Raw genomic sequence first — 14,970 nt, 5'->3', positions numbered from 1 at the left:
GCAGTTACGCGGAAAGAGGCTCAGGATTTTGCCGTCAGTTCGTCCCTCCTGGGATTAGCCTATACTGAACATGGGCACATAGCCCCTTTCCCACGTGCCCTATTACGTGGAATCTTCTAAGAACAGGACTGGCAAGGGAAATCCCGAAGAACAACAATACGGAAAGGAGGCAACTCACTCTCGGATTGTGGCTTCAGAGTCCTGGTCCCAGGTAAAGGAGGCCTCTGAAAACTGCACAGCTTTGTCTGTGGAGAAGAAGGCCCTCTCTTTTAGTCCCCTGGAGATCCCCACGTGTCTGTCTGCCCTCCTCAGCTCTCACATGTCCTTCTCCGCTTCCTTCGCGCATCCCGAGGTCACCTCTGTCAGGGGCTGGCTCCCCTATTAACAAGGGCAAAGGGGAACTCCCGGGGTGAGACCAAAGGTGGCCCGCCCACAAAGGCCCTTTTGCTCAGATTTCCAGCCCTGTCAGGAACCCAGATTCTGGACTTGCAGACACTCTGGGTACATTCTCAGGCCCTCTGTTGCCTTGTGTCCTGGTAAAAAAAAAAATTCCACCTCCAGACAGAAATCTGGCCACTCCCTGGATTCCAGACACACAGCTCGCTCTGGCCCATGGAGGCCCCCAGGCCTCAGACCTTCAGAACCTGCGTATGTTCTTCCCTACCTTCCCCAGTTTACATGCAAGGTAACACCCCCCCCTCCCTGTCAATCGGTTGGCTGCCCCTAAGCCCCCCATATCAACGTGCCAGCGCTGTGAAGCAGCAGCGTGGGGGACAACTCCAGAATTCCTCACCGAAATGGCAGTCATGGCGAATGGCGGACGTGTCCAAGTCGTCCCCTCCCAAGTACTTTTCTAGCCGGTCTCTGGAAACACTGGCCTGGGGAAGGACACAAAACATCTGAAGAAGAAAATATCCAATGACAAGCACAAGCAGGGAGAGGATTTTGACTTCGTCATCAGCCCTGGAGGTGGAAGCAGAGCGTCAACCTGCCAGGCTGCTCGCCAGGTGCCCCAGCGGGCACCTCGGACCCACCAAAGACTCAGCCACACCTCAGCCTCGGGAGACAGAAGGCGATTAAGGTGTTCTGTTTCACCCTCTTTAGAAAACTCGGAGGTCAACTCTTTGGCCATCTCTCCAATCTTTGGACCAGTTCCAGAAACCATCTCTGTCTTCTTCTAAGACAAAACCTTAACTTCTGTTTGGTTTTGGTAAATGGGCCCCTGGTGTGCTCTTCTGTAATGGAGTCCCTGCCTTGGGCTCATCCTGGGTCCTAACTGAGCCACCACTGGGAGCCTGTATAGAGGAATTGGCCATGGCACCCCAGAGACCTTACAAATATCCACACGGCCCAGATTTAAACTACAGCTGACCTAGGTTGCCAGGGGGAGAGGGTTGGGAGAAGGTGGTTGGGTTATGGACATTGGGGAAGGTATGTGCTATGGTGAGTGCTGTGAAGTGTGTAAACCTGGGAACTCACAGACCTATACCCCTGGGGCTAATAATACATTATATGTTAATAAAACAAAACAAACAGACTACAGCTGACCTAAGCACTGGCAGAACACCCTGAGGTCTCCTGAAACAGGAGAACTTGGGAGGATTCCTGGCAGCTCTTAGAAGAACATTTGTCACTTGCCTCCCTATTCCCAGGGGGCCTGCCAGGAGACGGTCTCTCATTACCGCCTGGCTTCTAGTGACTTTGCGGACTGTCTGCCCAGCCCCCTCCCCTGAGGGCAGCTGCCGTGTGGGTCAGCGCCTCAGACAGGAGTGCCCCACTGCCCGTTCATGTCTTAGTCATCCTGTGAGACAGGGAAGGCAGGGCGCAGAAACCTCTCCTGAACTTGCTTTTGCGATCCACGTAAGAAGCTATCTGAACCTAAAAAGGGCCTGTAGTTTCTTCATCAGCCAAGTTAGTCAGCCTTTCTTTTTTTCTTTTTTCTTTTTCTTTCTTTCTTTCTTTTAAAGATCTTATTTATTCATTTGAGACAGTGATACAGAGAAAGCATGAAAGGGGGAGATGCAGAGGGAGAAGCAGTCTCCCTGCTGGGCTGGGAACCCCATGTGGGGCTTGATCCCAGGACCTGGAGATCATGACCTGAGTCAAAGGCAGACTTAACCATCTGAGCCACCCAGGTGCCGTTGGTCAGCTTTTCTTAACACCCTCCCGGGACAGGGAGTCCTTAAACTCGTCATTCTTACAGACTGAAGCCAGGCGCCCCTGAGGTCAATGCACGTCACCACATTCCATCTTCCTGGCCACGTCACTAGTCTACCACCTACCCCACGAGCGTCCTCCTGACGGCTGATACCCGGTGTGTCTTGCGGACGGTGCTCACTCTTCAGGAGCCCGACTCTCCCTCCGGCCCATCTGAGGCCTCTCGAACTCCAAACTCACGAACTACATTCAGTTTTACCACCACATGGCTTCATGCAGAGAGGATTTTTCTTTCCCTTTGTGCCATATTTCCCTAATGCTGTATAAATTACCGCCTCCCCCCAACCCTCCCCCCCCCCCCCCGCCAAAGCCTTGGAAAAATGTGGGGGAAACTAGGCTGGGGAAAAAGGCTTAGGAATATTCCAGGTATCAGGGCTCGTCATCATTCTCTCACTAAATGCCTTCACTACCATTGTCTCCCTGTGAGTAGAGGAGATTGGTATGATTCTCCCCATTTTTTTTTTTTTTAAGATTTTTTATTTACTTGTTTGACAGAGAGAGATCACGAGTAGGCAGAGAGACAGGCAGAGAGAGAGAGAGGAGGAAGCAGGCTCCCCACTGAGCAGAGAGCCCGATGCGGGGCTCGATCCCAGGACCCTGAGACCATGACCTGAACCGAAGGCAGCGGCTTAACCCACTGAGCCACCCAGGCGCCCATCCCCATTTTATAGTTAGATAAACTAGGGGTCTAAGAGCTTGTGATTTTAATAAGATCAAACTTGGTCTCCAGAGACCAAAGAAATCGCTCTGATCGAAAGTTCACCCATGGAAGCCGGAAGTGAGCTACGACACGCCAGTTATTTTGAAAAGTCAGGCTTTTAACTAGAGATCATCAGTTAGCAGGGAGAGATCCTACCCACCTGGAGAATGGAGGAGATGACCATGGGAAACATGCTCAGGGGAAAGCGCAGGATATTGAAGAGGGTGATGGAGGTGAAGGCCTTTTCTGCATCCAAAATATTATTGCTGTCCACCAGAGTGTAAACTGAAAACGTGATCACAGACACCTGGAAAAGCAAGGTCATGAGGAATTCATTCCGCAACGGTTTCAAGCGGTCTTACGCTAAGTCTCGGGAACACAGTCTCTTAGAGTTGAAGCAGGCTCGGGGATGATTATCTCCACCTTCTTGTGTTACAAACGAGAAAACGGAGTCCAGAGAAGAGGAAATATCTTGCCTGGGGTCACAAGGTCAATTAATAGTATTGCTGGGACCACAGTTCGGGTCTCCCGGCTCGCATTTTGCTGTACCTTCCTGCTCTAGACCCACACAGCCTCCTCAAGAAGATAAGACACCCTGCTCTGCAAACCATTCCTGGATGCCACCTTCATGCAGACCATCCTGGAAACGTGCTCTGGGCGGACAGACCACCATATTGTACACCAGATTGAAACTAGAGCTGGGGGGCATGAGGTAGGAATAGGAGCTTTGGGAAGTTGAGGAGAGGGCGGAGCTTCCTGGCTTTCAGGGTCAGGCCTAAGAGCACTGGGCAGTCTATCTAGAACAGATCTTCCTTTTCAGGAAGCTGATCCAACCCACTGATTCCTGTTACTCACCAGGACTGGAGTTAAGTATAAGAGAAACATCATCATGGACTGCATCTGCCCAAAGGTCAGCAGGTTCTTGAGCTCTTTCTTCCGAAGTCCATGAACTTGGTTTTTGAATGAAGTTTCCCAGGCAAAATATTTCAAGATCTAATAGGATAGAAAAAGGCACAGCTCACACTGTTGCCCCAAAAGGACACCAGGTAGATCTCCTCTGCCCAGACTTTAGGATATGCTCTCCAAAATGGGGAACAGAGGGTAGAAATCCACATTATGAAGTATGATTATAGAAAGGTGGGTTACATCTATTGACAACCTATGTACAAAAACGGTTTATACACATTATCGTACTTAATCCTTGTAACAACCTTAGTGAGATCGATTGTCCCAGTTTGCTGGGGTTAAAGGGGTTGCTGAAGACTTGGGATCTCAGAGTGCTAACCCCAGAAAGTTCTGGGCAAACCAGGGAGAGTCCCCTACTTTTGTAGAATTATTGTATCAATTTTAGTGATAGGGAAACAGGTTGAAGAAGCCACTTAACTTGACCAAAGTTACCAAGCTAGCAATGTTAGAGCTGAGACTCCAAGCCAGGGCTATCTTTTCATTTGCTACATTCAGCAGAAAGGCATATGATAGCTCTGTGTAGAGAAATATCAGGGAGTTGAAAGAAGCCTCTGCATTCTAACATGCGTGGTGATGAGCACTGAGCGTTATGGGCAATTAATGAGTCATTGAACACTACATCAAAAATTAATGATGTACTATATGCTAGCTAACTGAACATAATTTAAAAAAAAAGAGTCCTTGTTTCATTTTCAAGAAGTTTAGGGTAATGTTTAGATTCCTGAATTCAAAACAACACAAATATTAAAAAATAACTTCTTAGTGATCTTTGCAGGAGGAAATGCACTATTTTGAAAGCTGGCCAAATGGAGGGAAAGAAGTAAGCATTTACCCCACCTGTCCTATACAAAATTTATTTTATTTTAGTTGATTAAAGATACTTCTTCATTATAGAATTCCAGCTAATCAATACCAAAGGAGTAATAGAATTAAAATTTTAATCTTTTGCTACTCTTACTAATAGAGCAAGGCAATGAACTTTCTTAAAAAAGATTTTATTTATTTATTCGTCAGAGTACAAGCAGAGGGAATAGCAGGCAGAGGGAGAGGCAGGCTCCCCGCCAAGCAAGGAGCCCGATGTGGGATTCGATCCCAGCACCCTGGGATCATGACCTGAGCCGAAGACAGATGCAGATGCCTAACCAACTGAGCCACCCAGGCTTCCCAAGGCAATGAACTTTTTTTTTTTTTAAGGATTTTTTTTATTTATCTGACAGAGAGCACCAGTAGGCAGAGAGGCAGGCAGAGAGAGAGAGGGGGAAGCAGGCTCCCTGCCAAAGCAGAGAGCCCGATGTGGGACTTGATCCCAGAACGCCGGGATCACGACTTGAGCCGAAGGCAGCGGCTTAACCCACTGAGCCACCCAGGCACCTGGCAGTGAACTTTTTTTATGACTGTTTTCAAACTTGGATGCATATTAGAATCACTTGGGGAGCTTCAGAAATAAATAATACACACACACACACACACACACACACACACACACACACACACACACCTAAGCCTCAACCCCAGGAGCTTAATTTAAATGGTTTGAATTAGGGCCCAAGCCTCAGGGGTTTTACAAACTTCTCAGGGGGGTCAAAATATGCTTCCAGAGCCACAGATGACCGCTCTAGGTGAAAAGGCAGGAAGTCTATTAAGGGGTGAAATCAGGCTGACCACACCCGGACCCCTGCAGAGTACTACTGAAAGTATTCTTCCCCTACCCCTACCAAACAAACAAACCAAACAAAAAACCTATCTAATCAAGGCTCTAGATCTGATTATTAATTTGTAATATAGGAAATAAGACAACGTCTTTTCTCCAACAGGACAAAGAGTTAAAAAAAAAAAAAAAACAAAGTGAAAGAGTCTATCGTAGATTATAAGCACTATTCGGGCGCCTGGGTGGCTTAGTGGGTTAAGCCTCTGCCTTAGGCTCAGGTCATGATCTCAGGGTTCTGGATGGAGCCCCACATTGGGCTCTCTGCTCAGCAAGAAGCCTGTTTCCTCCTCTCTGCCTACTTGTGATCTCTATCAAATAAATAAATAAAAATGCTTTTTAAAAAAAGCACTATCATATACCACGTGTGGCCTTTTTTTTTGGATCCTTATTCCAACAAATTCACAGAAAACAAATGACATAGGAGGCAACTGGGAAAAAAATTTAAGATTATTTATTTATTTGAGAGAGACCATGAAAGGGGAGAGGTCAGAGGGAGAAGCAGACTCCCCGCGGACCTGGGAGCCTGATGCGGGACTCGATCCCAGCACTCAGGGATCATGACCTGAGCCGAAGGCAGTTGCCTAACCAACTGAGCCACCGAGGTGCCCTGGGAAGATTTTAATTGTACCAAAAAATTGCCAGTTTTTTTTTTAGTTGTGGTAATGGTATTGTGGTTATGTTCAAAAATGGTCTTTTGGAAACACATACAAAGCACTTACAAGTGAAATGACAAAATATCTGGGATATCTGCTTTAAATATCACCCAGCGAGCATGAAGAGGATACGCAGACAGAACTAGTTAGATCATGCTGATAATTGCTAGACGTGGGTGAGAAGTCCATGGGGTTAATCAGATCATTCTCTCTACTTTTGTGTAGAAACCTGGAGACTTGAGGGCAGAGTCAGGGGTCCTGCGACACACCTCAGGCCCACAAGGCGGCGTCCACCACGTCAACAAGCTTGGTGAAGGCCGCCACCCCACGGGGCTGCCAGTTTACACGGAGCGCCTCGCGTCCCCGCTCCACTTCTCACCTTCATCCCACTGAGAATTTCATTCATGATCTTTAGCCGTTTGTCCTTATTTTTCATATTTTTTACCTGCCAGGAAAAAGTAAAACAAAACACACTTCCTCGTGAGAGTGTCCAGATTTGGCACGAATGCTAGGTTCGCTGGCGGCACTGCGGATGTCACTTGGTAAGCCCTGGAGGTGCCCGGTGATGGGATGCAGCCCCCCCCCACCTCCCACCCCCTTTGCCCAGGCTGCTCCTGCCACACCCATCTTCGTTCTGATCCTTAAAACATGTTTTATTAAATATTAATATTTGTATTAAATACATTTTAATAAATATATTTATTTATTAAATAAATAATATAATAATAATTATTATTATTATATATTTTTTGCTTGGCTTGCCTCTTCCCAGGGTGTACGTCCCAGGGTTTGCTCCTTCACAGTCAGGCTCCTGCTATTTGCAGTTGGAACTCAGAGGTACCTTCCTAACAGCCCTTCCTTGACCCCGTAATCTAAAACCACCACCCACTCGCTTGCTCTCCTATCACCCCATTTCATTTTCTTCATCATATTTAGACCTGATAGATTTCCTGTTTACTTCTGTTGATGGCCTGACTCTCCACCCCAAAGAAAACATAAGCTCCACAAGACCAAGAGCTTTGGTCTAATTTAATGCCCTGATCCCAGAATAGTATGTACCATAAATCTTTTAAAAAGAATTCTTTGTAACTAGAGGAAGGCAGAGTGAATAAGTGAATACATCACCTTCACCATGAAGCCCTAGGATTTCTGGCAGATCACAGGACTGCGCACAGGGAGCCCTGACCCCTGGTAGTAGCTGGGCTGATTGCCAAGAGTTAGGCTTAAAGTTTGGGTCACTCATGCATCTGCTCTGAATGACTGGTCTGTTCTGCTGTGATAGGGAAACAGGACCAATCACCACGATCTAAGAACAGCCCTGGGGTAGTGGTTGGCTCGGTCAGTGGAGGGTGCGACTCTTGATTTCAGGGTTGTAGGTTCAAGCCCCACATTGGGGGTAGACATTAGTTAAAAATAATTTTTTTAAAGATGCCCAGCAGAGCAGGATAGAAGAGTTATGTGCAGGATCCCTGGGACGCTCTCCCCTCTCTAATCAGGCTCTGCCCTCTCGCATGAGTAAAGAGGGAGTACATTTAAGAGTGGCTGAAAGGTGAAAAGGGAAGATAGAGAAAGCCATGCTCACATGGGATGGTAGAATGTCTTCTATCAGCTCTGCCTGCCCAAATGCCCAAGAGTTAGAGTAAGTCCAAGACTTTAGACTTTGAAGAAGGTGACTTGGTTTCTTTACCTGAATAGCTCTGCTCTTAGAGGCAAGTATCCCATTAACTGGAATTAGGAGTATCATCACCCCAACACCCGCTAAGACAGAGGGTCCCAGCTCGGTCCATAGGAAGTAGATGGATAAAGTAATCTGGAGAACATTTGACCACAGCAGATGAAGGTAGCTGGTCACATCCATGAGCTTCTGGGCATCCACAGACATCAGGTTCACTGTTTCTCCAACAGTGTACTGCTTCCTGGCCTGGTTGGATAGGGTCAGCGCCTAAGATAAAGATTGGAATTAGGATCTATGGACAAGGCCAAGGACAATGGGGAGTAAAAAGAAAACTCAAGAAGTGAGAACACAGTAGAAGGATGGGCTCCACATGGACACAACTTTTCCCAGGGGCTCTGCCTTCTTGCCTCCAAATCTTACACACAATGTTCTCTCATTCTCAATAACTCTTTTTTTTTTTTAAGATTTTATTTATTTATTTGACAGACAGGGATCACAAGTAGGCAGAGAAAGAGGAAGAGAAGCAGGCTCCCTGTTGAGCAGAGAGCCCAACACGGGGCTCGATCCTAGGACCCTGAGATCATGACCTGAGCGGAAGGCAGAGACTTTAATCCACTGAGCCACCCAGGCGCCCCCTCGATTACTCTTTCAGGTTATTCCAACCTCCCTGAACCCCTTGCCACCCCCTTCCCCAACACACATGTCTTTGCTCAGAAAATTCCCATTCTTTAGTGTCAGTTCAGATGGAATTTACTCTACGAAGACTTCCTGAGTCTGGGTTAGATGCCGGTACTTCCTGGGTACTCCCAGAACATTCTGGGCTTACCTTTGTCATTACTTTCATCACACTGAACTGCGATTGTTTCACCTTTCTACTTTTCCACCAGATGTAAACTCTGTAAGGGCTACATCTGTTCATTTCACTATTGTATTACATGGCACGCAGTAGGGCATCAGACACTGAAGGATGACAGGAAGGGAGGAATCACATATTGATGCTTGCCCTTCAGACTTTGGATATGGCAGTGTTATTTGGAGCAACATTCTTATGTGGAAGTTGCAACCATTTCCAAGAAGGACAGAGATCTTAGCATGAAGAGGAAAGCTGCATGGTTCATGCATATGAAGCAAAACAATTTTCTTATTGTCAGGAACTGTGGGCAAAATCTAGATGCTGAATCATACAGCATGGGCTTCTGTTTTCATGTTAGAGAGATCAAAAGACTGACTTCCACAGGTCTGTCACTTACAACAGTGCCTTGCACAAATGTACCCAGCTAAGGGACTTGGCACTTATTCACACCATGCTCACCAAACAACCACCTGGCATGGGCTACATCTTCCTAGAGGAAGGAGAGCCTTTTAATTCCCACAAAAGATGGTGTATGGGCTAGGGGTGGTCCTAGGGATCCACAGCCATCCTCGTCTTAGAAGCTCTACTGTCACCTTAATCCACCAAGACATGCTCCTTTGGAACATAACATTCTTGGTTATACAGTAAAATGAGGGAAATTCCCCAAAAATGTAAGGCCACCAAGGTTTTAGAGAAATCAGTCGGCTGCTCTGTCTCCCCTTTGGAGTAGAAGGGCAAAAACAAACACCTCCTTCCCATAACAAACCAAACAGCCAAACAAACTAATTACTCGTCAAGGTCATCATTATTCTATTCTCTATAAAATTTCAGTACGGTAGAAGAGACATTAGACATTAGTTTAGGACCAATAGCCCTTATCTGAGGGCAAGACCCGATTATGTGACTGTAGGTAGTGAAATGATCTAAGCCTTACTTCTCTGTAAAATAGGAAGAATGCAGTTACTTCAAAGGCCCATGAACTGATAACGGATATTAAAAAAAATTCATAACATTTCATTAATGAAGCATTGTCTAAACCTAGGAGATCAATTTCAAATTCTAAGTAGCAAACTTCATTTGAATGAGAGTCTTATTAAGGATTCCATTTTACAAATTCTTTATGGAATGTAACAGTTTAAAACTTGGAATATATTAAGAATCAAAAATAGTGGGAATGAATCACCACAATTATAAAAGTGTACATTGACAGATGGCTGAGATGGCCTGGTTAGGGACCCCCAGATCCTGCAAACAGGCAGAAATCCAGTATCTCCAAAAGAAATAAGGGGATTAAAAATTGAGGGGGAGACAAATTCTAGTCTGGACCAGACTTCTGATCTAAAGACATTGTGGACTACCTGTCTGGGTCTCTGGACAAGTCAGCATCTGCGAGACCATGACACACTAGTTTTAAGAGACAAACGCAAAGGAGAAAACTAGGAGCTGTAACAGAGAAATCACTATGGGATGCTCTAGTGGTCCAAGAAAGAGAGGAAGAAAAAGCAATTGGTGTTTAATGTTCTAGTCTATAGAAAGTCCTGTCTCCTCATGTACGAAAATTTCCCCCAGGCTTATAGTCACTGACGGTAGCTATTCTATTCTCATTTCTTTTCATTTATTTTTTTTTTATTGAGATAGGGTTGATTCTATTTTCAAAGGACAAAATGAGATTTCACCTTGGTATCTGGGACATGAGGAAAGTACAGTGGCTCTCAGAACGTTAAATGTTAAAAGCAACATATCAGAGGGAAGATTAGCAAAATCTTCGTAAAGGCATGGGAATCTTGCTAAGTCTGCAGAACTCAGTAACCAGAGAGCACATGTTTACAAAATGAAAAAAGGAGTCAGGCAGAGAGTGGATGGGCAGATGCTAAAGATAAGAAAAAGCAGAGTCTAAGCAAAAGTGGGGCTGGGGAAATGGATCCCTGGCCGACGGAGCATTCTAGTCTATGCAAAATTGTCACCGAGATGGATGCACAAGTCTTATGAACCCAGTTTCACATAGTAGCTAATTTAAATGTTGGTGGTTTTACGAGTTTGCCATAAACCAGCGCTTTGTTTCTGGTCTTATATGCTTTCCGATTTTAGTATATGTGCTGCCAAGGGAGCACTCTGATCTTACATTCTTTCCCAAGGTGCTCTCACTTTGTCTAGAGAGGCAAGAAGAGAGGGACAGGTATGCAAGCCTTGGAGGCTGAAAGGCAGATCCTGGCTGAAGAAGAACCTGCCAGCTCTCCTCTAGTGTGTGTCCTCCCCTGTGTCCCCCGATCACACACATCCCCCAGGTCTGTGAATCCACTTTTCCACAGCTTGCAAAGAAAAATCCAGAGGAGGCTATCTGGCTAGTCAGAATCAAGTGTTAAGATCCCATTATCATTCCCATCAAATTTTTCTCAGCCCCTTGGAATCAATGCTGACACTTAAGGGGATTTTTTCAGCAAGTTCTGACCCAAGCCACTCACCTTCTTGTATATGGACGCCATGATGGTTGTCCGCACAGTGACGCCCAGCATGAAGCACATTTGAAAGTAGCCCTGAAGGCAGAGAGACTGCACGAGGGCCACCACAAAGAAGAGGACTGAATAGAGATACCCGGTCCACACATACATGTCTCGGGTATTTGCAAAGGAGATCAGCAACCTGCCGAAACAAAGCGAAGTCAGTGATGTCCGGTCAGGCCTCCAGGGGCTCTCCCCACTCCTCACGCACGGCCAACTACCCTACTCTTGCCCTGTGGTTAACAAAGTGACCAGAATGGTCCAAAGCCGGTGGAAGACCAGAACTCCACAGTTGTGCTGGGGCTCTTGCTTTTTCTCGCAGCAGCAAGAGGTCCAAGGGGATGGCTGGTGGCTGTGAGCAGGGATGATGAAAGAAATGCTCCTTACACCTGCTGCTGCAAGGCTTTGGCCTGGCCTTCCCCCACCCCCTGATAGAAGAGGTTGCGCGGGAGACATGGATTTGTTCTTGGACAAAGCAAGCCCAGGAAGTAATTGTATCCAATGCGAGCTCGAACTCCCCCTATAGGAGAATTCATCCCATAGATTCCCGCCTGCTGCAAAGTCTTGTCCTGATCACGCTGAACCTCCCACAGAAGCCTGTGGCTCTAGGGCGGGGGCTCCAGAGATCAGGTCCAAGGCTGTCCTGTACCCTGTTGCCTGCCTCTTGATCCTGCATGGATCTTCCCCTATCAGTTCTGTTTAACAAGAGCTCCTAACAAGGATCTGGCTTCTTAGGAGGGAAGGGCTATAGAAAAGAGGGAAGCTAAAGGACCTAGCATTTTGGATCTTGAAAATGGCCTTGTGCTTTTCATGAACACAACACAATCAGGTAGAAGAATCTCATCAGCATTTGAAATAGCGGGGGTTTAATAATAAGCTCCTGCCTGCATTTCCAAGGGGCCAGCACAGAGGAGAGGGGCAGAGGGGACTTCCCTCAAGGAAGGACTCACTTCAGCAGCTGAGGGTTCAGAAACATGAGGAGGTCGTGCACCAGCTTCAGGAAGAATGATTTCAAGAGTATGCCGTATAAAGTTTTGAAGAGAGCCTTGACCAACCAGGACTTGGGAAAGTTTTCTGTTGTCCCAGGCGTCTTTTTTTTCTTTTTAACTTCTTCCTAGGTAAAAACAACAACAACAACAAAAAAAAACACCAAACACCAACAGAGGTTACAGAGCCGTGAAGTATAAAACTTTGCCCTGCACTGCTCAGTTTCAGAGTGTTAAGGCCCAGAGTCCTGTCAGTGTCTTTGTACGGGTTTTGGTTTTCTGCCCGGTCACCATCCACCCCTTCAGCGACCGTCGCTGCTTCCCTCTCCCCTATCCTGATACACCTAATCTAGTGTGGGTGAGAAAAACCACGCTACGAAGCAGGGGAGAATACATAAAAAACAAAGAATAGACCCTAAGTGGTGGGGGGTGGGGGGTGTTCTGGGTAATCCCGGAGAGTGAAGGGCACGAACCCGATGCGTAGTTTTGATGCTCAGAGCCTTTTTGTTTGTTTTCGCTGGTGGTTGTTGTGGGATGTTATGGGTTGAATTATGTCCTCCCTCAAAAGATGTGGAAACCCTAAATCCCAGTACCTCAGAATGGGTCTTTATTTGGAAATAGGACCTTTGCCGATGTAATCCAGAGGAGGTGCTCAACAGGGCCCTAGTCCAATAGGACTGGTGTCTTTAAAAGAGAAGGGACTCCGAGCCGGAGGGAAGATGGCCAGGTGCTAACAGAGGCAGAGTTGGGAGCGACACCTCCACAAGCCAAAGAACAGCCAGACTAGAAGGTAAAAAGAAGCAAGGAAAGTTTCTCCCCTCGGGGTTTTGGAAGGTGCACGGCCCTGCTGATACTTTGCCTCCAGCTGGGCTTCTGGATTCCTGCCTGTGAACCTGCCTGTGAACCTGCCTGGGAACCTGCCTGGGAACCTGCCTGGGAACCGTACATTGGTTTGAAGCTATGCAGTTCGCGGTGCTTTGTGAGGGCACAACTTCACTGTCCCATCCAGGAATCTACTCCACAGGCCACTGCTGCTCACTTGCCAGCTCTTTCTCTTCCTGTGATCTGACCTCTTTGTTATATTCTCCATGGTCCCATGAGGCCCCAAATACAGCCTCGCAGCCCAAGTTTCCAGGTTTTTCCTACCAGTGATGTCCTCTTGTAACTGGGTCACTGAGATCCCATCTGATCAGTCTCTCTGACTGAGGCCCCAGCCTGCCTCCCAGCTTCTACTCTTACCCCAACCATCCATCTTCCCAGCGACAGCCCAAATGCACTTTCTAAAGTACAAATCGGATCCCATTACTCTTCTGTTCAAAACCTTCCACTGGCTCTCCACCCTTTGTAAAAGAAAACCTGGACTCCTTACCATGGCCCACAAGAGTCTACACGGCACAGTCCCTGTCCACTGCTCTGAGCGCATCTCACCTCTTACTCAGCCCCTCTCTCCCTGCCTCCGAACCTTCTTGCAGTTCTCCAGACAAACTAAATGTGTTCCCCTTGGCCTCACACTTCTGCTCCCTTGGACGGGATTACCCTTCCTTCTGATGGTTCCTCAGGTAGAAATCCACTTCTAAGACTTTGGGTCTCCATTCAAGGGACACCTCCTCTGAGAGGTCTCTCCTACAACCCTAAAGGCATTCTATTTCAAAGACTTTAACAGGATTTATACATTCTTAATAGCATGTATCACTTTCAAAGAATTACATGTGTTCTTTTATTATTTATTTTCTGGCTCTCGAAAGAGGACGCTTTCAGGCTATTCCTTGTACTCAGTGCCCAGAATAGTCAGACACTCAGTACTTAATACTTTTGAGTGAATAAATACGAAGAGTAGCTGCTATGCTAATGCCCACCAAAGTACGAATTCTGGTAATGCCAAGGTATTATTTTTCTGTTTCTTAAAAAGATTATTTGTTCATTTGACAAAGGAAGAAAGTGGGGTGGCAGACAGAGAGGCAGGCAGAGGCAGAGGGAGAAGGAAGCAGGCTCCCCGCTGAGCAAAGAGCCCAATACAGGGTTTGATCTCAGGACCCTGGGATCATGACCCGAGCCAAAGGCAGACACTTAATGGACTGAGCCATCCAGGCACCCCTTATTTTTCTATTATTAAAGATGTACTATAGAAAATTTCAAATATACCCTAAAGGAGAGAGAATAGCACATCCTACCCAAACGTATCCATCACTAAGGTATTATTAGTATTATAAACACTATTATTAGTGTTATAAACACAAATACCATAAATGCACTGCAATATATACAGTGCTATCAAAATAGGACAGAATCACTAGGATACTGATATCTTCCTGCCTGAAACCGAGAGCATATTCACACAGACACTCATGGGAAAGTTACCAGGACAAGGATATCTTGGCTTTGACTCTGATTCTTGTTCAGTCCATGCAGCCTGTCTCCGGTGTTCCCCTGGGACTTGCTCCGCTGCCGTCTCTGGAGTTCCTTCCTGGCCTTCTGCAGCTCTCCTACCATGTGTTTTTCAAACGTGCTGACCAGCGTCTTGGTTTTCATCTTTTCATTGACATCCCAGATATCTTCAAGTGTCAGAGGTTGCTTGTAGCCTTTCAAAATGATGCTGGAACCAGAGCGATCCACAGGCTGAGACCCTACATGCTGGGTCAATGGTAATGCCCCTGCTGCTTCTGACAAAAGCTGCCCCCCCCGACCCCCAGTTCCGAGATGGAGGGAGAGAGGAA

The 14,970-nt window shown here is 46.7% G+C and overlaps 1 protein-coding gene across 3 annotated transcripts in view; it reads right to left on the bottom strand.

Moving 5' to 3' along the window:
- ABCC2 (ATP binding cassette subfamily C member 2) overlaps positions 1-14,970 on the bottom strand; it is a 75,738-nt gene that overhangs the window by 33,069 nt on the left and 27,699 nt on the right. For all 3 annotated transcript variants that reach the window (XM_082722269.1, XM_082722270.1, XM_082722271.1), the window contains exons 7-15: positions 14,615-14,849; positions 12,221-12,384; positions 11,235-11,412; positions 7,932-8,186; positions 6,624-6,689; positions 3,773-3,910; positions 3,078-3,224; positions 794-878; positions 179-245 (exon numbers count right to left, since the gene is read on the bottom strand). In XM_082722269.1, the coding sequence (XP_082578395.1) occupies positions 179-245; positions 794-878; positions 3,078-3,224; positions 3,773-3,910; positions 6,624-6,689; positions 7,932-8,186; positions 11,235-11,412; positions 12,221-12,384; positions 14,615-14,849 (1,335 nt within the window). The remainder of the gene's footprint in view (positions 1-178; positions 246-793; positions 879-3,077; positions 3,225-3,772; positions 3,911-6,623; positions 6,690-7,931; positions 8,187-11,234; positions 11,413-12,220; positions 12,385-14,614; positions 14,850-14,970) is intronic.

Source organism: Mustela nivalis (genome assembly GCF_964662115.1).
Source record: "Mustela nivalis genome assembly, chromosome: 2".
In the NCBI taxonomy this organism is placed as follows: Eukaryota; Metazoa; Chordata; class Mammalia; order Carnivora; family Mustelidae; genus Mustela; species Mustela nivalis.
This window is presented reverse-complemented; position numbering and strand designations above follow the sequence as displayed.